General features: G+C 38.5%; 2 protein-coding genes across 2 annotated transcripts; one reads left to right on the top strand and one right to left on the bottom strand.

The window, feature by feature from the left end:
- The first annotated feature begins 3,264 nt into the window (after window positions 1–3,264).
- LOC139452541 (baculoviral IAP repeat-containing protein 3-like) lies at window positions 3,265–6,564 on the top strand. Its single transcript, XM_071234055.1, has one exon. It carries the CDS (start codon window positions 3,330–3,332, stop codon window positions 4,278–4,280), a length of 951 nt encoding a protein of 316 aa, XP_071090156.1. The 5' UTR covers window positions 3,265–3,329; the 3' UTR covers window positions 4,281–6,564.
- Window positions 6,565–11,392: 4,828 nt separating this feature from the next.
- Window positions 11,393–21,581, bottom strand: LOC139452331 (A disintegrin and metalloproteinase with thrombospondin motifs 20-like). The gene is made up of 5 exons (XM_071233768.1): window positions 21,272–21,581; window positions 19,023–19,315; window positions 17,683–17,847; window positions 14,741–14,891; window positions 11,393–11,448 (listed from the first exon to the last, which is right to left on the bottom strand). The coding sequence occupies exons 1-5, from the start codon at window positions 21,579–21,581 to the stop codon at window positions 11,393–11,395; spliced, it is 975 nt and encodes a 324-aa protein (XP_071089869.1).
- Window positions 21,582–25,062: the final 3,481 nt, after the last annotated feature.

The raw sequence follows: 25,062 nt of genomic DNA, 5'->3' as shown, positions 1-25,062 counted from the left end.
TGGCCATCTTGAAACCAATACTAAGGGAGGTAACTCTCCAGAGGGATTAGCTTAGGACGCCCGCGTGGAACGGAATCTCTCATGAAACAATAGCATTTGAAAAAAGAAAACAAGAATATATGTTCTTCAGTTTTAAAATAGAAATCTAAGTAAATCAAAAACCGAGACAAAAACCAAATTAACCCATTTTACTGTTCTCGTCTTTCCTAGTTTGGGCTAATTTTCGCCCGTGTTTTGCAGAATTCTGCTGTACAATGCTGAATTCGTAGAAGAGAATGCAATACCGCACTATTTTTCATATATCCGTTGTGTAAATCTACAAAGTACAATCAAGACTCGTAAAATATGTCACTTATGTTTGGTTCAATCCTATGGTCACTGAAGCGCCATAAAATAATATGACTGGGTTGTATTTCCGTCTGAACAAAAACCGATCAAGATTCAGAACAAAACTTGAAATTACCAGTAGTCATTATTATCAATTGTTTGTCGTGTATGTTGGGAAGGAAACTGCATCCATGCACACACTATATTTTTAAATAGTACATGTGCATTTTGGTGTCGCCTGAATCATAAAAAACACCAAATGTTAATGCACACGAAAATCAAATGTGACTGTTACTTATCATATCAAAGTTATGTCAATCACATCATCACGGGTTAAACATAGGTGGTATGTGGATTCTTTCCTATACTGAATGATAAATATTACATGCACAATAATAAAAGTCCTGGGGCGGTCGGGTAGCCTAGTGGTTTAAGCGTTCGTCTCGCCGAAGACCCGGGTTCGATTCCCGACATGGGTACAATGTGTGAAGCCCATTTCTGGTGTCCCCCGCCTTGATATTGCTGGAATATTGCTAAAAGCGGCGTAAAACCATACTCACTCACTCACTAATAAAAGTCCATTCAGTATGCGTCATTCATGACGCGCCATTATTTAACCTCAGTGTAATTACATTTCATTTTCAGCTCCCCGAGGAGTATGCAACCCAAGCTGCCTTATGAAGTGGTAGGTTTATAGGCACACGTCCATCTCATCCTATCATCCTATTCACTGCCAGGTGTGTTTTCGCGTTTTTTCGAACAAAGTCTGTTGCCCGAGGCGACGACACATATAACCTTTGTTTCTGTTTCGGGCAGGAGCGAAGCACCGGAAACTCTCGGGAATGACGAGCACGGTCGTCGTGACAAGTCTGATTTGTGACCTCTGTGCAAACTAGGACCACGTGCCATCGGTGTATCTTGGGTCTAAAAAGAATACTTAACATAAACTGAGCCGCAATAGAAACCATACCTCTCATTTGATTTTATCATATGTTTCATTTTCAGTTGAAAATATCTTACGTTAGAGATCTTATATCCCCCAAATATAAAAGCACAGTAAAGTTCTAACTCTCAAGCACAACATAGTAATAATTTAATAAGTGGAGTAAGATTGAACAATATATATAGTCTTTTGAACCAATTACTTTTTATACAAACTCATCCAGCCATAGATTACCTTTTACAAACCGTAGCAGGAATGAGCGATGGTTAAAAAGACATAATCAAATTTAAGAACAGTTCTTTCAATTACAGACAGACTCGGTATGCCTACTTTTGCCCCTCAGGTTAACTGTCGACACTCAACAAAACCAACACTTTTACACGTTTGTGTGACTATATCATTAAGCGCAGTCAATTTATTCAAGTGCATTATTACTGAAATTGCCTCCTTACCAGAAGACAGGCTGCACGTGGATTTCTTTGATGCAGAATAAATCCCTTATTTTCTGCTTCGAAGCAAAAAGCCGCACGCTTTTTCGGAGTCAATGAACGTCACGTGACAAAGCACCAGCTAAACTCCGTTCAATCGAACAGCTGTTTTCTATCAATTTTGAATTTGTTTCAATTCTTTTACAATGTCATATCAAAACATGTCAGAAAGATAAATTGTAGCATTGTATATACCTCTCTGATGTACACACTGTCGTCTTATAGCTGAAATATTGCTGAGTGCGACGTTTAACAACAAACAAACAAAACTCGTTCTGAAGCTAGCATGAAGCAGGCATTGATACCGCTGTATTCGCCTTGATATTAACTGCATTATTGAAATCTCCTTAAAATCAGACCTAATTCTAAGTGCCCTCTACCGCTAAACCAAGATCTGGGGGCATCCCATTACAGGTCACGTCAGAACGACCTTTCGCGAACTTTGACCGAACAATTAAATGAATGACAAGAAGTCGACATTAGCCAATCAGAAAGCAACTTTCTCGAGCTTTACGACACTAGTTTCAAACTAGCGACTACCATTCCAGACTGCGCTTTGATTAACATCCTTCAAAATTTGGCAACTGGACGTATGAAAAATGGGATGTCTCACGGATGGCCGAGATTGTGTGGCAGTACTTCTCACGGGCTATGGAAAGTCTCTTCTGTTTCAAATATTAATCCCACTGAAGCGAGAGACGTGCAGCCCGTGACTATATCCTTCGGAACACCCCGTGTTAACCTTTTCGAGGCTGCATGATTAGAAAACACACTCCGACTGTCATTCTCCTACCCAGAGTTCCAGCATGGTACCTCTGCCACAGGCCCGTTGCATGTGACGACTCGTCACGCATTACTCAGTCCATTCAAGATATTGCATATGTGTGTCACCTGTTTCATTTTTGACACACATATGTCATAGAATGTCAACTTTTGTTGAGAAACTATCCTAAAACGGGAAAAACTATTTCCATGTGCGTAGTTATCCTTTGTTTACATTGGTTGTACGGCTCCACGTGCTGTCATCGAAGCCATACGGAGAGCTAGCGATACGGCCACTTTGATCTATAAATATATATTGTCATGCACCTCACTGTCACAGTTGTGATAGCACATTTGTATATTTATGCAAAACAATATGTTAAACGCACCGAAAGGCTTGCATTAGACCAGTCGCCTTGTTTACAAACAAGAGAATGTTCCCGTGATATGCAAATTAGCCTGTGGCAGTGGTGTTATGCTAAGTTACCACTGCGGTGGAGTGTGTCCGACTCGACGCTCTGACTAGTCGGACAATATGTCGTTCTAACGTCCGCCCTCATTGGGATATGTCCTCAGATCTTTGTTTAGCTTTGCTGCACTAACAAGGAACTGAAATGAGATTATGGCGATTATGAGATTATGGCGTGACGTGTTACTAATAATACTAGGCGTTTCATGTGGATCTATTTATAGATACAACACAACAGGTTAAGGACGGATTTGAATGTTACGATCGGTTATCCCCGACGACATTGACGTTCAAGCTTGTTCATGTAGGTGCATGTACACGTGATCTATATCATACTACCATGGATATATCAAATACGGAATGCCAAGAGTCTGTGTGTACAGATGGTGCTGTACTGCGACAAACAGGAAGTGAAAGTCGTGGTAGACTGCCTGGAGTCGATAATCAGCCGACCCCAGAGAAGGACAACCTGGCCAGGAGGTTGAGAACATTCGCAAACTGGACTGGGAAGATAAGATCAGTAACACTAGCCATTGCCGGGTTCGTGTTGATCGGACCCGGGGACAAAGTGGAGTGTGACACCTGCAAGGTCAAACTGTACAACTGGACGGAGAAGGACGTCCCTCTTGACGCACACAGGAAACATTCTCCAGACTGCAGCTTCCTCAATAAGTGGTTTCCTGTGGTCACGCCTAAGTTACTGTCTGGTTATGACGTTGCAAAGGCCAAGTATAGCAGCTTCGCTGACCAGGTGAAGCGACTTGGCACATTTGAAGCATGGCCCCTTAAACTGGATATTCATTCTCCTCAAAACATGGCTGCCGCCGGGTTTTTCTACATTGGTTCTGCAGACCGAGCTCGGTGCTTCTACTGTGGGGTGACATTAAGGGACTGGGATACTGATGATGATCCGTTCGCTGCACATCTCCAGTGGTCTCCTAGATGCGAGTATATACAACACACCCACAACAGCAAACAGGGGAACGCAATTGACATGCGTGAACAGGATCCTGGACACGATGGAGCGTCTTGTGCACCTGGTGTAGTTGTTGCAAATCTTGGATCCAGCAGGGACAAAGACGGACCTGGAACTGGATGTCCCACAAAGAATCAAGGACACGCAGGTAGTCCTCCAAGTAAACCCAGGAGCTCTCCACAGGTGGAGGCAGTGCTTGCCATGGGCGTCTCGGAGGAGCTAATTCGACAAGCTATTGCATCAAGGAAGCAGAATAGAGGAGATGACTTTCCTGACGCCACGTCATTGTTTCTGGCGGTGGAAGACTTGATGTGAAACTCTCGAGACGATGCATTTTCAGCTTCAGAACTGTGTCAGAAGAATGTTGATATTAATTAACTAGATGTTAATTTAGAATTACTTCCTTAATTCTACAATGTTTAATAAGGATATACCATACTGTTAGATATAAGCATGTAAATATATTCAGATGTTAGACTTGAGTTCATCATGGTAAATATATCTTGTTACCTTGTCATGTGGGTGTTGTTTTATCGGTTTTTATTTGTTTTAATTGTTTTGGAATACTTTATGTACGACAGGTGGCGCAGATGTACTCGCCTAGGTGACCGGGTCACAGTATTTCGCGAATACTACTACATGCAGTAACAACTAAGATTTCACTTCTCCTGGAGGAACCTGCATACATTTGTAGTAATTATATTATCTGATATGTATTGTGAAAGCAAACAATACCAATCTACAGTAATCCAATGTGTGGCCATATAACGTAAATGTGACGCTTTGTCTATGCTTCGATACTGTTTGAAACTGTAAATGACTTAGTGAAAGAGTGTTTATAGCATTTAGCTATGTTCATGTGTATTTGCCATTTTATTGATAGCAGAATAAGGGTGCCTAACTACGTAATTATTTCGAAAATTATTAGTTTTAGGGCAGACATTCAGATTCCTTTTTCAAGACTTTTTGTTTCGATGTTATCATTGCAAACGAAGGTATTTACACTTCTGTAATGATTTACTAACAGGACAAATTAGCCTTGATAATTGCTCTGATTTCGCATGTTCAAAACCACCCATCTCCTGTACCTGATATGACATGTCAGTCTGTCAGGTAGTTGTGTAATCTACGTATGTCATGTCACCTAAATATGAAATTATAACCATAGTTAAGTGACAACGTTCTGTGTGTAGTAAAGATTGTTTATAATTTGCTCGCATCGAGTTAGTATTTTTAATAATTGCACGGATATGATTTATCAGTTTTCAATAATACGCAATAGAATTAATATAACATGTTTTAACGTTTATTCATACCTATGTACGACTGGTTTCATTGTTTGAGAAGTAGCCTATAACAACGAAGCATCTGATCAGTGCACTGTCACGAATAATAGAAGATGCCATAATCCATGAATGCCCATGACGTCACTGTTGTCGTCATCTGAAAGAAAGGTTAACCAGTAACCGATCGGCCACGGTGGGTAACATATTGAATACCCTACTCTGAATTACACCTCAGTGGTACCTTGTAGAAGCCAGTGATTTACTACATTAATTAATCTGTATATTAGTTATTATTTTTCTTTCTTTGTTCCGATGTTTTATGTTAATTTTTATTACAACTGGCAGAAGCCATGATGTACAATTATTTTGCTTTTATTCAGCCATTACTTTAAAACACGCATGTTTTATATGTGAAAGGAGTAGAACCAATGTTTTCTCAAGATATCAATACAACACAGGAAAAGCAGAATGCCACGCGAACAATGGTTTCATTTCTTTCCGAAAATCTTACAAGATATTATTTTTTTCTCTGTTTGGAATCCCTTGTATAGCAAGTGACTAGTACAAACTGATCAAACAACATCCAAAACATGGCAAAAGGTGAGCTGTAGAGCCACACCTAGAAGATACCTCTTAGCCTTTATCTTACATGGTGCTATTGTAGTTTGTACTGTGCTGAATGTTGACACGGCTCGATATTATCAATAATAGTTGGTTGGTTGGTTAGTTGGTTGGTTGTTTAACGCCGCACTCAGCAATATTCCAGCTATATGACGGCGGTCTGTAAATGATCGAATCTGGACCAGACAATCCAGTGACTGACATCATGAGCATCGATCCACGCAATTGGGACCGATGACATGCATCAACCAAATCAGCAAGCCTGACCACCCGATCCCGTTAGTCGCCTTTTATGACAAGCATGGGTTGCTGAAGACCTATTCTACCCCGGATCTTCACGGGTCTATTACTTATACATCCAGCTACAGATAAATACCACTCAGTGGTTATTATAAATATATACACCAGTTTAAAAAGCCTGATTTGAAATCTAAAACATCTACCAAGCTGGATATTATTGACAAATACGTGCCTGTAATGACAAATGTGAAGAACTATAAATTCTAGATCTTGCCACATAAGATATTTTTAGACTCTTTTAATTATTATCCAATCATCTTATTACAACTTGTATAATCCTTATCCTCCCTGCACATCTGGCTTCATTACCCGTGTGCCATTTGTTATACTTTCTGTACTTTGGCTTCATCTATTTGTCTGGATGCTTCTATTACCTGTTGTTGTCAATGTTAATCTGGTTCTTTTCATAACATGAATAAAGATACTATTCATCACTTTGTTGTAGTCACTCCAGCTTGATAACAGTGTACAAATCTACATCGCTACGTACAATAAACCAGAAGTTGTTATCCATAAAGTGTTACAAAGTGTTATTATAATATTTTACTTCTGTTAAAACTTCCACAGACCGACTTGGGTCTTACATGGTGCGACGATTACTGTGTACAATGTGTAAATAAGCCACATGGTCAAATCGTGTTGACGTGGCAGTTCCTTATGGACGTTAAAACTAAAGGATGACGACTGCGTTGATGTGTCTACTACATAAGGGTGCCCCAGGCATGATGGTATTCAACTAGAGGGAGATCGGGAGAGAGAAATGTGACAGGAGATAGTTGAGGAGAAATATTTAGGGGCAGGGAAAGTGATATATCGTGGCGCATTGATAGTTTGGTAGAAATTTGTATACGAGTTATATGCAAACACAAGGCAAGACTACTGACACTGGAATTAAAGGATAAGAAAATATGAAACAAGCTAGGCTTAACCATTAATGGTTAAGTTACAACGTGGTAGAATGAATACCTAACAATTACCAATACGACGTGTTTCTTGTTTAACGCTGCACTCATCAACATGACAGCAGTCTGTAAAACATCGAGTCTGGACCAGACAATCCAGTGATTGATAACATGAGCACGCAATTGGGATACGATGACATGCATCAACCAAGTCACGAGCCTGACCACCCGATTCTGTTTGTCGCCTCTTACGACAAGCATAGTCGCCTTTACCGGCAAGCAATTGTTGCTGAAGACCTATCCTCCCCGGATCTTCACGGGTCAGTACCAATAGGAAGCCAAGCCAAGCATGAACCATAGTAGATTACGGCTTTGGAAACATTTTGTCCAAGACGACGGGGTGTCATCAGTTGGTAGCTCACTCGGCCGATGGAAGGCAGCAGGTAGGTTTACTGATGAAGTTTGAATAACAGCCTGCTTCTTGGTTAGCACGTGACAGAACACAGACCGTGAGCTGTACAGAATAAGGTCGCGCAAGGTCATTGACCCACGTACATAAACATACGTAAGATCCGGGGACGTGTTGGGGTGACAACTAACATTTTATTTTATAGATAGGTGGATGAGTGGTCCTTATAAGAGGGGACTTTTGCTGAATGTATTAAACAGACAAGGGAGACTTTGGAAACATATTGAAACAATTATGTATTTTGGATAAATGAACATATTGAAACAATTATGTATTTTGGATTAAAGTATTTTTAAGCAAAAATATTGATGCGGTTTCCACTATGACACTACTTTCGTCCTCAAAATCCCTTAAATAATTACTACACAGAAAATACAAATAGATAGTTAAAATTCATATGTGACATCGATAGGTTGACAACGATATTGCTTCAGGCAATAATCACGATTAAGACCATTAAAATGACGCTAGGTAAGATATACATGTGCGGACAAGTACTTAAATAAGCGATTTGTCGTTGAGGTGGTTATATGATATGGGGAATATAATTTATGGATGTCAACTTCTTTATTATGAGGAACACAACGTAATAGAGAAGTTGACATCCATTAATTCTCTTCCTTATGTGTATCACTTTTAAATCCTTTTCAAAGACTTATATGATATTGTATGCACTTTAAATAACATAAAAAAAACACATGACAATAAGATATTGAACCGAAGTTCCAGTTCATATACGCGAAACACAGACGAGGGAGGTTCCGGCTCGAGCACACAAACATTGGACTTTTCCATCGAGCGGCAAATATTGTAACGGTCCTCCGTTCGTTCAGAATTTTGTGGTTTCCATTATAACTAAATAATGATGATGCATATAAATTTAACAATCTTCATAGTTCACTAAGGAATAATAAATACACCCATTTGTACTTTCATCTCATATTTATTAACGAAAAATGAACTTTAACACAGCAAATGGACAAATATGCCTTACTAATATCTGAACAGAAACACCCATTGTCCTGTACTAGCAGTGAAGTGAAACATTGTGAAAGTTTTAAAACAGGTTTGTCAAGGGTGCATAAGTAAGAAGGTGACCTTAACAACACTTAAACCAACAATAATAAGGCAAGTCTTTCTTTTGCAAATCCCATATTGCTTTCAAAGTCATAGGGACTGTTGTCTGAATAAAGAATCTAGCATCAGGCTTTACATACAAAACTCATAATTGTTCGAATGTTAAAACATGGGTTTTAAAAATCATTTTAACATTGTTCATTTCCTCCTTTCAATCTCCTTATAAGGAATATGTCCGAGGGAGCATGCTTACCAAATAATGGTGTGCGTACGTAGAGCACTGAATGTTTTCTCAATCTGATTATATGTTCAACGGTTATACTTATAAATTACAACATAATCAATATGCAAATTAAACACATGCTTAAATGTCATCAATATAAATAAATTTCATCTATAACAATATAAACAGACGAATAAACACATACATACATTTCATCATTAACAATTTAAACAAAACAAAGAATAAACACGTGTATAAATTTTACCAATAACAATTTAAACAGAATAAAGAAGAAACACATATGTAGATTTATTCAACAACAGAACAAAGAATAAACAAAGATAAAGTTAATCATTTACAATATGAACAGAACAAAGAATAAACACATGTGTCAATTTCATCAATAACAATTCAAAGAGAACAAAGAATAAACATAGATAAATGTTATCATTAACAATAAAAAACAAACAAAGAATAAACACATGCGTAAGTTTCATCAATAATAATTTAAACAGAATAAAGAATAAACACATGCATAAATTTAATCATTAACAATATAAACAGAAGAATAAACACATGCATAAATGTAATCATGTACAATATAAACAGTAGAATAAACACACGCATAAATTTCATCAATAACAATTTAAACAGAATAAAGAAGAAACACATGCATAGATTTCATCAATAACAATATAAACAGAACACAGAATAAACACATGCAAATACATTTATTCAATCACAATATAAACAAAACAAAGAGTAAACACATGCATACATTTCAGCAATAAAAAAATAAACAGAATAAAGAATAAAAACATGCGTAAATGTATTCAATAACAACATAAACAGAACAAAGAATAAACATAGATAAATTTAATCATTAACAATATATACAGAAGAATAAACACAAACATATATTTCATCATTAACAATATAAACAGAAAAAAAATAAACACATGCATAGATTTCACCAATAACAATACAAACAGACGAATAAACACATACATATATTTCAATAACAATATAAACAAAACAAAGAATAGACACATGCATAATTTTAATCATTACCAATATAAACAGAAGAATAAACACATGTATAAATTGAATCATTAACAATATAAACAGAACAAAGAATAGATACATAGATAAATTTAGTAAATATCAATACATATAAACCAAAAAATATACACATAAATAGATTTCATAAATAATATACAGAATAAACGCATTGATAAATTTCACAAATATGCACAAAATAAACACATGGATTATTTCATAGTGAGTATGGTTTTACGCCGCTTTTAGCAATATTCCAGCAATATCACGGCGGGGGACACCAGAAATGGGCTTCACACAATGTACCCATGTCGGGAATCGAACCCGGGTCTTCGGCGTGACAAGCGGACGCTTGAACCACTAGACTACCCGACCGCCCCATTTTATTTAATAAATAACAAACAGTAAATAAATAAACAAACACATGAATATCATTGTCACAATGTATGGTTCTAAAGAACTGAATGAAGTTTCCTCTGGCTAAAGTGGAGATTGCTAGCACCGTTGTCAAGTGCATTTCGTTTCAGACATTATTTCCTTTGTGGGACATAACATATGCTTCAGGCATGATCCCTGTTTCAGGCACCTTAACAACCGTTACTTTGAAGGGGGAGTGTCTAGTGAGCTGTTCCCCATAGATGTAGCTCGGCAACGCAAATAAACACAGTGGCCGAACGATCGCATTCAAAAGCGGGAGAGACATGACAATCGGTATTGGGAGAAAAGGTACAGGTAATCGACCTGTGGATTGTGACAAAATGCGGGAAATACCCACCTGTGCATAATATGGTCTTGTCCGACAATGCCGAGGTGTCATGATAATTTAAATACGGGTAAATATTTTTAAGGCATGTGCATTTTATTTTCATCCTTAAAGAGCCTGTACATAATGTTGATATGTCATATAATAAACGACTCGTGGTCGTTGTTTATCGTACAATAAAACAATGTAGGAAGAATAAATCATTCGGGGCTGCGCCCTCATGGTTTATTCTCCCTGTAGTGTTTTATTGTATGATAAACAACTCTCACTCGTCGATTATTTCATAAATACCTCGACCTCGGAATTCAGGTGACAGAACTTTTTGTTTTCAAAAGTTCTGTCGCACAGTTCTGTGAAATATCACAGTTTTTTTTTATAAAATGTACGTGGTTAATTGCGATGTTTGCAGTACATATTTCGGGATATAAATATATCACATGTAATTTAACACCAATCTCTCATGAGACAACGCCTCCAGGTGTTATTTTAAAACAATTTTAATAAGCTACAGTCCTTTAACTGAACTTTATTTGTACAGTTAGCTCTCTAGCGGCTGTGTACTCGATCCAGGAGTGCGCGACCCACGCTTAAATCAGGGACCGGGGCATTCACACTTGACTTCACATTTTAAGAGTTAATAATAAAATTATTTATAATATTCCCGTTACCAGGCCGTGAAGTGTTTACCGAAAACTTGAAGAGGCATTGGAAATGTGAAACTTCACCTTCATTCAATCGATTTCTCTCCCGTCAAACTGGATCCTATGTTGCCAAGAAATGCAGCTGCAATTAAAGAATATAATGATTATATTGTTGAATTTAAGTAAATATTTATGAACAGGAGAACATAAAATAAGGTTATTTTTTAGACCATTAGGAGCTGCTTATGTATTCTAGAAATGAGGGAAAGCTTTCGAGATCATTATGTGTTCGAATCAAAGAGAATTATACATTGTCTGTTTTCGACAAATGACAAAACAAAATGTGGAGGTAAGACTAAATGTCAGAATTTTTATTATTTTAAGTCTCCAAGAAACGTTTTCAATACATTATCAGCTGCAATTTACGGCGTCAAAATGTTGCTTAGAACTTTCGCCATCAAAGACCTTGTTAGGTCATTTCATAACTTTTATGGTAGACATTCTGAGGAATTGACTAATATAACGCGTTGCTTGTTACCATGATTCGCATCGATATACATGTACCATGATATTACCTTTCACGGGATATTCTAACCTCGTTACCCAGGTTACTTTCACATACTATTGTGATGTCGTTTGTGTGAGTGGCGGGTGCTATAGGGAGAGCAAGATATGCTCATCCTTTTCACGAACATCTGGTGGCATCACCGATTTTCAGTGATGAAATCATAATTATTTCAACTGGGTTTTTTTTTGTTTCAGCAGATTGATATTCACTGCGCTACACTCAATTGGGAACCGAATGCGATACGTGCGACTTCAAATGTTAAATTTTCATGTAACCTAGCTCAAAACTGTATGTTTATCTCCATTCTACCATGACAAAATAAAAAGCGAACTCTTTGAAGTTAGAAAATACATTGATTGAAACAGCATGGGTTGAGTCCAGTGTTTTGAACATCTTCCCGAGGCAAGGGCGTTGCGGAACTTGGCTGGAATTTCTGGGCTCGATCGTAGCGCCACCAGTAGCTTTTACGAGTTATGTCCCTTCTATGCCCCTCCTATTGACCATTCACATTCCACCTCTCATATCACTTGCATTTGCTTCAAACAAAATGGCGGCGCCCAGTCAAGATCAGCGTGTCTTACCTCGGGAAGTGCATCAAATTACGTTAGCACCTTGATTGAAACCATGAAAAAAATTGGAAAATATCTGTCGGCGCGCAGTTGACGGTGCACATCCTTTGCAAATCCTGCAGTCGACCGAAATCTGCAGTTTGAAATTCATGCTGTTTACGAACCGAAATGTCGATTTCGGTAAGCGATTTTGATTGGACTATGCACAGACTCGTTAGTCCAGACAAAATATAACTCCATCCTTCCAGCCTAGTTCGGCAAGGGTGGATAATTGACTTTTACAGTCAGGTAACTCCCTTGCCTCGGGAAGATGTGTTTTGAGTGGGTTGTCGATCAGAATCTACGGAATCACTGACAAAAGCCTTTAGAAAAAATATGGCGCTCTATATGCTCAAGCAGTTTGTTTACACCGTTATTCTTCATGAGAACTTATCACAGGCACTCAAAGCACGTATAGCACGACAACTTCGTTAGCTAACATGAGGTAGGCACCCTTAAAGAAAACTAAGCAAGCCTTGCAAAGGTTTTGTTCTACACCGCACGTCACAATAAAAGAAAAGCGCCAAATAGCAAAGCTCTCTGTTGTCCTCAAAACTTGAAATTTCTCTTTGTAGATTTTTATGGTGTTTTCTGCACGAAATGTATTGCCACTCACCCTCTGAATATTGTAGTTACTGCAACATTGCATTTAGTAGTCTATATTTGTACATGTAATTGTTTGAATAAGCCTACTGACAATGACTGTAAAAGAATAACTATCTTAAAAATATCGCGGCGATGCTGTCCCACCGGTGGCACCCGTCACAAACACATGCAAAGGCAAGTCAATTGTTCTCTCCCGAAAAACACACTGGAAAACACGGAATAGGTTTGCATCGGATATCATTTATGCCACCGACGCGTAACATTTGGAGATGTCCTCCATCAAACCTTTTGAAAGATCGAAAAGCTGTAACCTTGATCAAACAACATTTTAGTCGTATGGCGCTCTTTGAACTCTTGGTAGAAAGAGAATGCTCGATTGTACATCAAAAGTTGTGAAATGTAGACACCAAAGGTTTGAACTGCTGGAATATTGGAAATTAGTTCAATTTACACTATTGGAAAGTTGAAGTCATTTGAATATTTATGCACAGCTCTTAAAGTGAAACAGATGAACCTGTTTCAATGTCCTCTTACATTTCTGGATCAGGTGGGTAAATTAGAGCAAGGGAATTGGCTATTTAACGGTTAGTGAACGATATCAGATCAACGATATACCTGAAGCCTAAGTTAAACTTCTTGGCCAAATTCCCTTGCTTTTGATTTTGCCAATCCGAGCAGAAATTCTGGTTCGTATGGATAAAGAAACAGATCAGCAAGAAGGGGACCACAATTTTTGCTGGTGGGGGTGCCTGCTTTTTGCCTAAATGTCTCACCCCTAATTGCAAAAAGATGTTATCAATTGGGAAGTCTTGCATTTAACATATTGTTTTCTCATAAACTTCAGATGACATTTGCTTTCACATTTGACAAATTATCCTGAACCTCTGAAGATACTCGTAGATATGTAACTATGTACATGGTCACCACCTTAGTCACTAACGTTTTCCCTTACGTTTGTCATGTGGGATAGTGGTGAACAAAGATGAAAAATCAATGGTTTGGGCAGAATTAAAGTAGGTTCTTTTCTGAGATTGGAAAACTTAAAAGCAAATTATTGAGTTTTTGAGAATATACATGGTAATAGTTCCACTTGTACCTTGAAAGAAAATCACGGGGGTAGGGTGCACGGGTGGCCCAGTTGTCTAAGGCGCCGCAAATCGCTGTGCAGAGTTGCATCTCTTGGGCACGCCAGAAACCTATGACCGTTAGTTCGAATTCCAATTAGCCCCGATTATGTTTCTAGGTTTGTCAGCACCATACCCGTGTTTCGGGTTTCACCCAAGTGGATAAAGTCTGAGACCCGCATCACTTCGGGCTTTCCTCCCCCATCAAGCTGACACGCCGTGAAACAACTGGAATACTGTTCAAATCGGCTTTCAGCCCAACTCCCTCCTTCTGTTATGTATACGATAGACTCTTGAGGCCTATTTGAAACAATTTCATTTAGGAAAATGTAAACGTATTGACACCGATTTCTTATTTTTAAAAACAAAGCGAAACTAGGTAAATTGATCATATTACAAGAAGACTAATCTCAGAGAAGATCTCACGCAAGGAAAGAACATATACTGATGCCATGCCCTTCATCAGGTTTTAGATCATTGAAATTAAACCCACCGGGCCAATCGATCATAACAATACGATTGTCTCACCATCCTCGGTATTCGGGTATAGCACAATTGGTCCATCCGGCACGCATCCTCCGCAGAAGCCACCGCAGAGGAGTTCAATCTTCTCTCCCCCTGGTGATCTAGCGACACGCAGTTTTCCCTTATGGGAAGAACCATGCAAAATCCAGTTGAGCTGAAAAGAATAAGAAATTATTTATTATTTTGAGATGCACTTTGCGATGCTTTTACCGTTATTCACGGCACTGGAATAATAAATAATTCATTAAATCGCTTCTCAAGAGGCCACATGCCTATATAACATTACATACAGTATATATATATATATATATATATATATATATATATATATATATATATATATATATATATATATATATATATATATATATATAATAAAATAATAAAGTCCACGTTAGTCCATCATCTTCTTTATATCAGTTTCATACATAGTACTTTCGCTGTTTCAGTTTCAGTGAAGAGCTGTCATGAGACAGCGAAAGTACTATGTATGAAACTGATATAAAGAAGATGATGGACTAACGTGGACTTTATTATTTTATTTAATTTATATATATCATGTACACCGAGTGGACATTTACCTCATTTTTGTATATATATATATATATATATATATATATATATATATATATATATATATATATATATATATATATATATATATATATATTACAGTGTAATATATCTTTCTTTGTAACATTGCCTAATAACTAAACATGGACAGATTCTGCAGTGTTTCATGGAGTATACTGCTTTACAAAGATAAAACTTTGGATTATATTTGGATGGACAAGATAATTTTGTTTGATGTATCAATATCTTAACGTTGTAAAAGCTGGACTTTCAAGGATGAAGTGATTTTCATCTTCGACTGCTATTAAATCACAAAGTTGTCAAATTCTCTATTCTCTTTTACTATTTATATATCGTCCCTTTTCAATGAATAAATCATGCGACGAGCATTGAAAACGTGGTAAGATTGTCCTTAATGTTTTCCCCTCTGCTAGTTACAGTCATATATAGAAATAACTTCTATACATTGAATAGGAATAACATTTACTTAATGTAGATGTTTTTCAGACCAATTTTCTTTATCAATATCTATCAATATTTGTATAAATACTTTTATGAATTCTGTATGTAATGCTACATTCTGTTTTTGTCAAATATAACCGTATTCAACTTTAAACAATACTGCCGGTATCCATGCCAAATTAATACAATGATGAATTTCTGCATGGATTGGGATTTATATTTGTGGAAAAAAATAGGTACTGCAGAAATTTGGTACGTGAGAGCCTAGCGCCGAAACACACCAATATGACATGCACGTCGAACATCACTTGTAGGCCTATGAAAACGTTGTGTTTTCATTTGCATGCTATCACAATAGTAGAGCAAGTGAACAGCGAAACCATCCATGACTGACTGATGCAACAACGTCATCGGCCGACTGCACACAGACGAAGCACCAAGCATCATCACAAGACTTTGGAACCGTTATCAGACACACGGGGCAACAAGTAACCTTCCAGTATCACTACTACAGGACAAAACATATTATTATGGCTACGTCAATTGCGTGAAAAGAACCACTACGGCCATACCAGGATTGCGAAGGATATCAGCCCAGGCAGTGAGGAACGTTTACGCGCTGAAGGTATGACCTATTCGAGGGGCCATTTTTGACGAACCTGCATCGTTGGTCAAAGATGTCAACGTCAGATTTGGCGGTGGTAGTGTGATGGTGTGGGCAGCTATCTCCTACACGGGTAGAACAGTCTTGTGCAAGTTCAATGGAGTTTAACGGATGAGATTCATTGGCCACTCGTCCTCCCCATTATGCAACAAGAGAACGTCATTTCCCAACGGGATTAATGACTGCGAGCACGCCAGCAACATCCACAGAACCTCCGACGGTTGACACAAGCACTGCAGGAAGAGTGGGTAAACATTCCCCAGGCCACAATTCCAAATCTGATTGCTTCCATGGGTCGACGATGACAGTCAGTTTTGAACTCTAATGGTGGACATACAAAATAATGAGCACAGGTGATCTTCACCTTGAAAATCTACTGTTTCATGTGTGCCATAGGGAACCTAGGTCAATGAGAGTGATGTATGCCGATTTAAAACAATTAATTATCATCATTATTTATATGATTTATACATCCACAATCACTTTTGCGTTGTTGTTTTTTGGTGCAATGTATATATAAAGAATATCTGCTACATTCACCACATCATAATGTTAGGTGTGTTTGTTTTTACACCATGGAAATTCGGCAACAATGCATTTTACGGGGCGCAGCTAATATATGATCCGTTGGGTTAGTTCCCTTCTAAAGAATTAATTCATTGTAATTTGAGGAAATTCCATACAATTTTCATCAAGTTCCGTGTTTCGCGGAGAAATTGGCTCCTTGGCATGCGCATAAAGGTAAACATTCGGATACTGTTCACTTGGTAAACGAATACCAAATCAAAAGAACCCATCCCTCCAGCATAGTTAGCTGGATTCTCAATCCTGAGGCTCCAGGTGAAGAAGGTACAAAGTACATAGTAATTCCCGTTGTATGGATTTAATTGTCATTCTCTCTTTAACAACCAAACAAGAAACACATGTGTTTTCAATAACGTACTTTCAAAAAAACTGTCAAGGTTATTGTTTTATTTTACACCAGATCCTTCGCCGATGTAAAGGCAAGTAATTGGGGTATTCCCCAAATTTTATAGACCGTCGTCTTTGTGTTGTAAGAAGCGTCAATAAAATGCGTTAAAAACACCATTGACTGCAAGGGGAACTGGTGTTAAGTTGGTTGGTATAGTTGGTTTGTTGTTTAACGCCGCACTCAGCAATATTCCAGCTATATGACGGTGATGTGTGCTTATTGCATAGGCGATTTAACGTATGTCTTTGTACAGTTTACATACTGACACAGTACCTGTTTATCCACAAGCATCCCTGTTCCCAGGGTGTTGATGTGGAACGTTCCTTTAGGACCACAGGTAGCTTGGTAAGTGTAGCAGTCAGACGCTGTGCCGTATGGGTAAGTATTCCCCATGACCACATTGACAAACGTGAAGTCATCTGCCTTGACGGTCATGTTCTGAAAGACAGGAGTGAGTACTTCATTACACAGAATAGAGTATCATGTGTGAGATGTCACGACTTCAATAGACTCGATTGGCTGGTGTAGGATGTCAAGGGGCGATAGCAGCAATGAGAAATAGCTTTACGTCACATCGGCAATATTTCAGCCACATCGTGATAGCGTGTTGGGTAGGATATCAAGGGTAAATGACATCAACGTATTTATTACATGCAAGGGACCGATACCACAAATGATTTCCGTTGAATGTAATTGAGCAAATAATAGTCAATATATATCCTGTCATTAGAATTATATTCCCACTTTAAATGTCTTTCTTCACTTCAAAAGACGTGCTACATATAGAGAATCTCACCTGAGTGTCTTTTGATATCAAACATATCAACAGGAGTTGATAAAAGTGGCTATCGCAACTCACATAATTTAACTTAGACTAACGACTGTCGTTGCGCTACAATACGATCGCCTTGTGGAACGGGGCCTTGCACCTCAAAGTTTACAATAACGTCACAATACCCGATGACGTAATTTGTGGAATTTTGTTGCAAGATCCATCGGCGAAACAATGCCATGTGACGTCAGCCTAGCAACACGGTTGCTGGGGTCATCGAGTGTGCATAAGCTCCCCCCAGTGACCTATCATCTCCACACACAATGTCGTTGAATAAGCCAAGTGATGTTGAGAGCTTTCAATATTTGTTCGTGAAACGTGTTCCGAGAGTACATAAGCACGCGTTTTGGTATTACACAATGTGTAATACAGCTGTATGTTTATTAAACGGGTGATCTCTTCACGGGCAAGTAATAAATCGCTTGATCTCATCCAAGCGATATTTCCTGTGGTAGCCAGTTTTGGATGATAAATCGCATGTGTATCACATCTGCTTCCCTTTGTTGCAATAATCGACTGGTCGTTGTTGGAATCCCACATTAGACCGGTATTGATAACGATCATTGGTCTACCAGCACCCCTATCAGTGTTCGTGTATTTCCCACAAAGTGGTATACCTCTATGGCTTCCATCATTCTGAGCTTTTACCTGACCTTAAACCCAACCTAGTAAACACTCTCCTATATCACACAGGATTAAGCGTCGACTACCTCCCAAATATATAAGAGTCATTACAAACTCTCGACTTAATGGTACTAGCGTTGCAGCTTCCTTTTCTCACCTTTACATGGATTCGTATTTTAGAGTATAGATAGTTGCCTTCACTTCCAACTCCATACCCAGACAGCTTGGGTATCTCTTCACTGCAGTTCTTTGTGTAGAGCTTTGGGTAATTTCCTTCGTTGAGTGTTGGTAAAGTCACAAACTCGAGCGGGGATCCAGACGCCATGTTACTGCAGTATATCTTAGTAGGACACCCATGCATGGAGGCAGCTGTGGGATATAGGACATACTCCCCGTCACCAGCTGTCGGGTCCCTGGTCTGAATGTCTTCACACATATGTGGCTGGTCACCTAGAATCAAATGTTCAAAGATGACCTTCCGTTGTTTCCCCGCAAGTGTGATGGTATTTTCAACTTCTCAGATCGATAGAAACAATGTTTTGTTTAAATAGCATATATGTTTTAATTTTATAATACCATGACATTAACACCCTATGGCTTATACCATGCCGTTTTAGAGTTTTGTTGCTGTAACAATATATAACAAAATGAGGAGATGCCAGGAGGAACACTTCTTCCTGCACACACTACATCTAAATGATAAAACTTGATGATCCCCAGTGACCTATGCTTTAAGGGGCGACAAAATGGATATGTGTATCTTATCAAGTTCAAAAGGGTTATACTACCAACTTTTAAAAGAATTACCAAAATTCGAAAACATTCTATTACTTCCCAAAAATATCTACTTGCACATTTTACAATTTCGCACATCCAATCATCATTTGCCCATTGAAACCGGCCTATGGAGAGGGTTACTGAGAGAAGACCGTGTCTGCACACTATGCAATTCATCTGCTGTTGGACAAGAATTTCACTATCTTTTTAGCACTTCTCCAACAACCACTTCTTTTCACCCCAAAGAATTGTTATATCTTGCCAAATATGTGTAAATTGTGTAAAACGTTATACCTAAAATATATCCACTTTGAAACATCTGTCCAGATTCATCGTACATTTGAACACATTATTACATTAAGGTGTCTAATTTTTATTTTTATTTTATTTTATTTTATTTCATTTTATGTTTTTACATTTGTTTTATTGAGGCTTGTTACCATCTTGATCTGCATTGTATATTATATGCTGTATATATATATATATACTCTTGTACCACCGTTGAAATATACTTCAAATTAAATTTACAGAGGCAATACCACTCAATCTACTTTTTCCAGTACAACACATATATCTAATCATAAATGTCGGCGGCGATATAAACTTGAAAATGATGTCTACACTTGAATCGACCTCGGACATGATAGGCCTATAGACCCCGAACACTCAGGCGTCAGTCTGTGACATGGAGCAGGAACCTGCATTTATCCGACCAATGAATTTCCCACCAGGTTTTCAGATTCCAAACCGGTCGCGGTAAACACAATGAACTTCTAATCTCGAGTGGGCACGGGTGGCCCAGTCGTCTAAGGCGCCGCGATTCGCTGTGCAGAGTTGCGTCCCTTGGGCACTCCAGAAACCTATGATTGTGGGTTCGACTCCCGGTTCGCCCAGATTATCTTTCTCGGTTTGTCAGCACCATACCCGTGCTCGTGGGTTTCACCGAAGTGGTAAACGTCTGGGACCTGCATCACTTCTGGCTTTCCTCCAACATTAAGCTGACACGCTGTTATATAGAAACCTATGATTGTGGGTTCGACTCCCGGTTCGCCCAGATTATCTTTCTCGGTTTGTCAGCACCATACCTATGCTCGTTGGTTTCACCGAAGTGGTAAACGTCTGGGACCTGCATCACTTCTCGCTTTCCTCCAACATTAAGCTGACACGCTGTTATATAACTGGAATACTGTTAAAAGCGGCGTTAAACCCAACTCACTCACCAACCAGGTATATAGCTGGATTATTGCTAACTGCGGCTTTAATCACGTCAAGTCATTTACTGAAATACATTTCTACCGTACCTTTTAGATAGACAAAATAACTTAAAAACATATGTACATGACAAAACGATTTGATTCTTATTAAAACAATCCAATTTGCTTATGGGCATTTTTAACGAGAAAATACCATTTTGAGGTCTATGTTGACAACCTACTAGAGTACATTATTTGAAGAAACCTTTACAAGCCTAGATTCCCTCTATAATAATTCTTGAGCTGATGGCAACCTTCTCCATGCTCATTATCATCACTGAAAGGTGTACGCCCGTCACCTGCTTCACTTGGGTCTTTTCTTCCACATTATGTAAGTGATATCAAGCACACTCAATCAAACAAAGGTGTAACTTACGATGATAGATGATGTAGTCTGAAGGAGTTTCCGAAAGAGTTACTGGCAGAAACAGGCATTTGCTTCCGGTGCATGTTCTGTTCTTTGCACCATAGATGAACCAGTTGTACCTGGTGTACACCCTGTTGGCACACTCTAACATGGATACGTTATGGAATCGGTCCACCAGTGACTCATATGTTGATTCAGTATCGGCGGAAGCGTACCCGCGTCTTCTAAATAGTAAAAACACCCCACAGTGCTGCTCCGAACATGAAATGTATGATATTGCGATGGTGATCATCAAATGCAAAATTGTCCACAGATCCATCCCGAAGATGTAGTGTATGCGTGCGTGAGTCTGTATCTTCACTGCTAGGTTTCAACAGTCAGTTGGTACAATGCAGCATCACTTAGCGAATTCTTAATGCGCACTCATTTATTCCTTCTACAGACAAAGTTCTGCACTGAATACGTGATGGTCTGGGTAGAATCTGCTTCGTGCTGGCGCCCACAGAAGCATACATGATCATTCAACCAACAATGAACATAATGAAACAACATGCTAGTGTAAAATATGTTTTTTTTAAATTTACCATTGGGAATTTCTATGCCTGACGTATACGTACAAGGCGATTTACTACGTCGGCCAGACAAGAAGAGATATTCATGTAGATAACGTATATTTACATTTAATTATACCTATTTTCTTGTCCTTGGAAAAAAAGGTACCAAGAGCATACATGAGGTTGTTGGATAAGACACATACCGGTAGGCCTTTATTGCAAACCTGTATGCTCTCCCAGGATCTTGGAATATGCCACACCAGTTCTTTCATCAGTAAAATTACTGTAACAGCTGAAAGTATATTACTTTATTCTTCAAATACTTTCAATAACTTCATTTCTGGGACTGTGCAATCTTTACTCAGATCCCAGCAAATTCCAACATATGGGGGTATACAAATCACTCAAAACTATAAAATTGGAATATATAATAATATGCTTTTGATTGATACAGGTTTTTTACATTAGGTTGTTATCTGTTCATGTGTACTATCTAAAATAATAAAAACACAGGGAAATTGTTTTACGTTTTACAATGTTCTACGAACGGATGCCCACTTTCCGTGTAGGTATAGACGTGCTGATTAGTGACTCATATCTGAGGGATTGTGTGTAACGATTTGTTTACAGACAAACAAACACGTTTTGTATGATTTGAATGCAATTGCTGGGACTACCGAGAGGCTCCAAACTACTCCCCCTATCGTTGTGTCAGCACCACTGCAGCTGGATGAGACTTATCTGTTAGTATCTGCCAGATATTAGAATATGAAATGAACTACACGTTTTATTAGTTTGGGCCTCCTTATAACATGTTACCTCAAACAGTAATATTTTACCTCAAAATGTTATCCTGCAAAGTTTTCATGTATGTTATCTAACACTTATCTTTTGCGTTGCGCATACATGCCAGGATCTTTTAACTGAGAGACGTGTGATTGTATATGGCTAAGTAATACTATAGTATGTAATATACTCTTAACAAAAGTTGGGGATCATGAAATAAAAATGTTAATACCAAGTATTAAAACAAACATAAGTGTTGACGACAAGCATCCCATGAATGTATGTTTATGTCTGTAAAATATGAAACCAAAACACATCCGATAGTTTGCACCTACCGCACGCAGTAGCGCCACAAACGTGCGAGGGTGGCATTCTTAATTTGGACTCTCTTAAGAAAGGTGGATTAATCTCTATGAACCATTATTTTTGTCAATCTTATTGATTCTGCTTATGATGCAGTTGTGATTTACTTGATTTCATTCGTTGTATTTATATGAACTAGCGAACAATTCGTGTTTAGCAGGTACCAACAAACCCCAAAGTTTGACGATGGATGCTGTTTGGGGTGTTCCAGGTCAACGACAAGAGTACAGGGTCGCCTGACCCGAAACCGGGCTATACGGAATCGAGCTCAAAAGGCCAATCAAATTACTGCATACGTTCATCAGTACGGGTCCGCCGATCAGAAAATCGTCTACATGCAGCTCATCACCATGCTCGACAGCCACGTGCTGTGCCGCCCACGTGCCGACGCCAACGTCATGTTATCAGATGACACCCGATTCACATGGCACTTCCTTCATAGGCGTGGTCGGGACTGGTGACGTCGAAAACGTTAAGCCAATGTCAACCTGAGACAGTGCATGGTCGTCCTTATGCCAAACATGTATGACAGGGTTACATTAGCCGAGAGTGGATATGCGTCCTTGCTGTATATTGATTACGTTTAATTCCGTAAAAGTAAGAACCAAGTTTTAGGTATTCCTTCACAATCAATACCAAAGATTATATTGAGTGTACACAAGGTGTATGTAGAAATCATATTTCTAAAGATTTGATTTCATTTACTGTGTAATCGTGCAATACACAAAGATGAGGTGAGGTGAAATGGGGTTTAACGTCGCGTCCAAGATTATTGCACTTATATAGCGACGTGCATGTACGTGTGTGTGTTTGTGTGGCTGCTTGTACTAGCCCGGACTGAGGCTGATTTATAGTGCTAGCTCACTGAGATACCATGCCGCAGTTGAATACCCCACTCAGACACAGTATACTGACTCCGAGTCGAGCAGTCCTTGTTTTAGCCCCTCAATGCCGAGCGCCAGACAGGGTAACAACAAGTACCATCTTTTAACGTCTTTTGGTATGACGCGGGCGGGGATCGAACCCCGGACCTTCCGCTCTCCGGGCGGACGCTCTACCACTAGACCACGGAGGCGGTTCAATACACAAAGGGCTGTCCGAAATAGGTAATAGTGCATATAACTGAAGATGACCAGGGAGTGGTGCCATGTGATTGGCTTTTTATATTTGTACAAGGCGCAGCAAATGCGTCGTTATTTCGTCTATTTCATGCTTGAAAAAACTCGACACATATTTTTGAAACGTAATTGACCCACGAACATAAACATACGCAAAAGTCGGGGATGTGTTAATAGACATTTCTAGATAGCGCTGTGACTAGACTAACATTTAGTCTCTGAAATCTTATATTACACAATATCCTTTTTTATTGTAAAAATAAAATAAAAATCCCTATGCTGATTTCATATGTGGAATAGAGCTAGCTAGAGCTGGCTAGATTTGCTTTTGTATGCGTTTCTAGATTTGACATGTGACATCGACAACTTGACAAGGAAATTGCTTCAAAAAACGATTTAAGGTTGTTCAGCTCCTTTTTTCCAATCGAACGTCTGCAGGGAGCATGTTTACCTTAAACAACATAAACAACAATATATACAATATACAAATTAAACAGATGAATAATTATCATAAATAACAATATAAACAATATAAATAATATACACAGTGACATATTTAAAAAAAAAAAAAATAAACGATATAAAGATTAAACAAATGGATATATTTCATAAATAACAGAATAAAGCCCGAGCAAATGTATATCCTTGTCATGATATATGCCCAGTTCTAATAAACTGAATACGTTTCCTCTGAATATAGTGGAGATTGCTAGTACAGTTGTCACGTACATTTCGTTGCAGACATTATCCCAATATGGGACATTACACCTTTTTCCGGGATTATAACAACCACAAAAATTACTTTAGTTGTAGACATTATACCTATTTTAGGCATCGTATCTGTTTCAGGCATCGTATCTGTTTCAGACATCGTATCTGTTTCAGGCATCGTATCTGTTTTAGGCATCGTATCTGTTTCAGGCCTCGTATCTGTTTCAGGCCTCATATCTGTTTCAGGCCTCGTATCTGTTTCAGGCGG

Source organism: Haliotis cracherodii, unplaced genomic scaffold, assembly GCF_022045235.1.
Source record: "Haliotis cracherodii isolate W230 unplaced genomic scaffold, xgHalCrac1.p SCAF_9, whole genome shotgun sequence".
Lineage (NCBI taxonomy): Eukaryota > Metazoa > Mollusca > Gastropoda > Lepetellida > Haliotidae > Haliotis > Haliotis cracherodii.
This window is presented reverse-complemented; position numbering and strand designations above follow the sequence as displayed.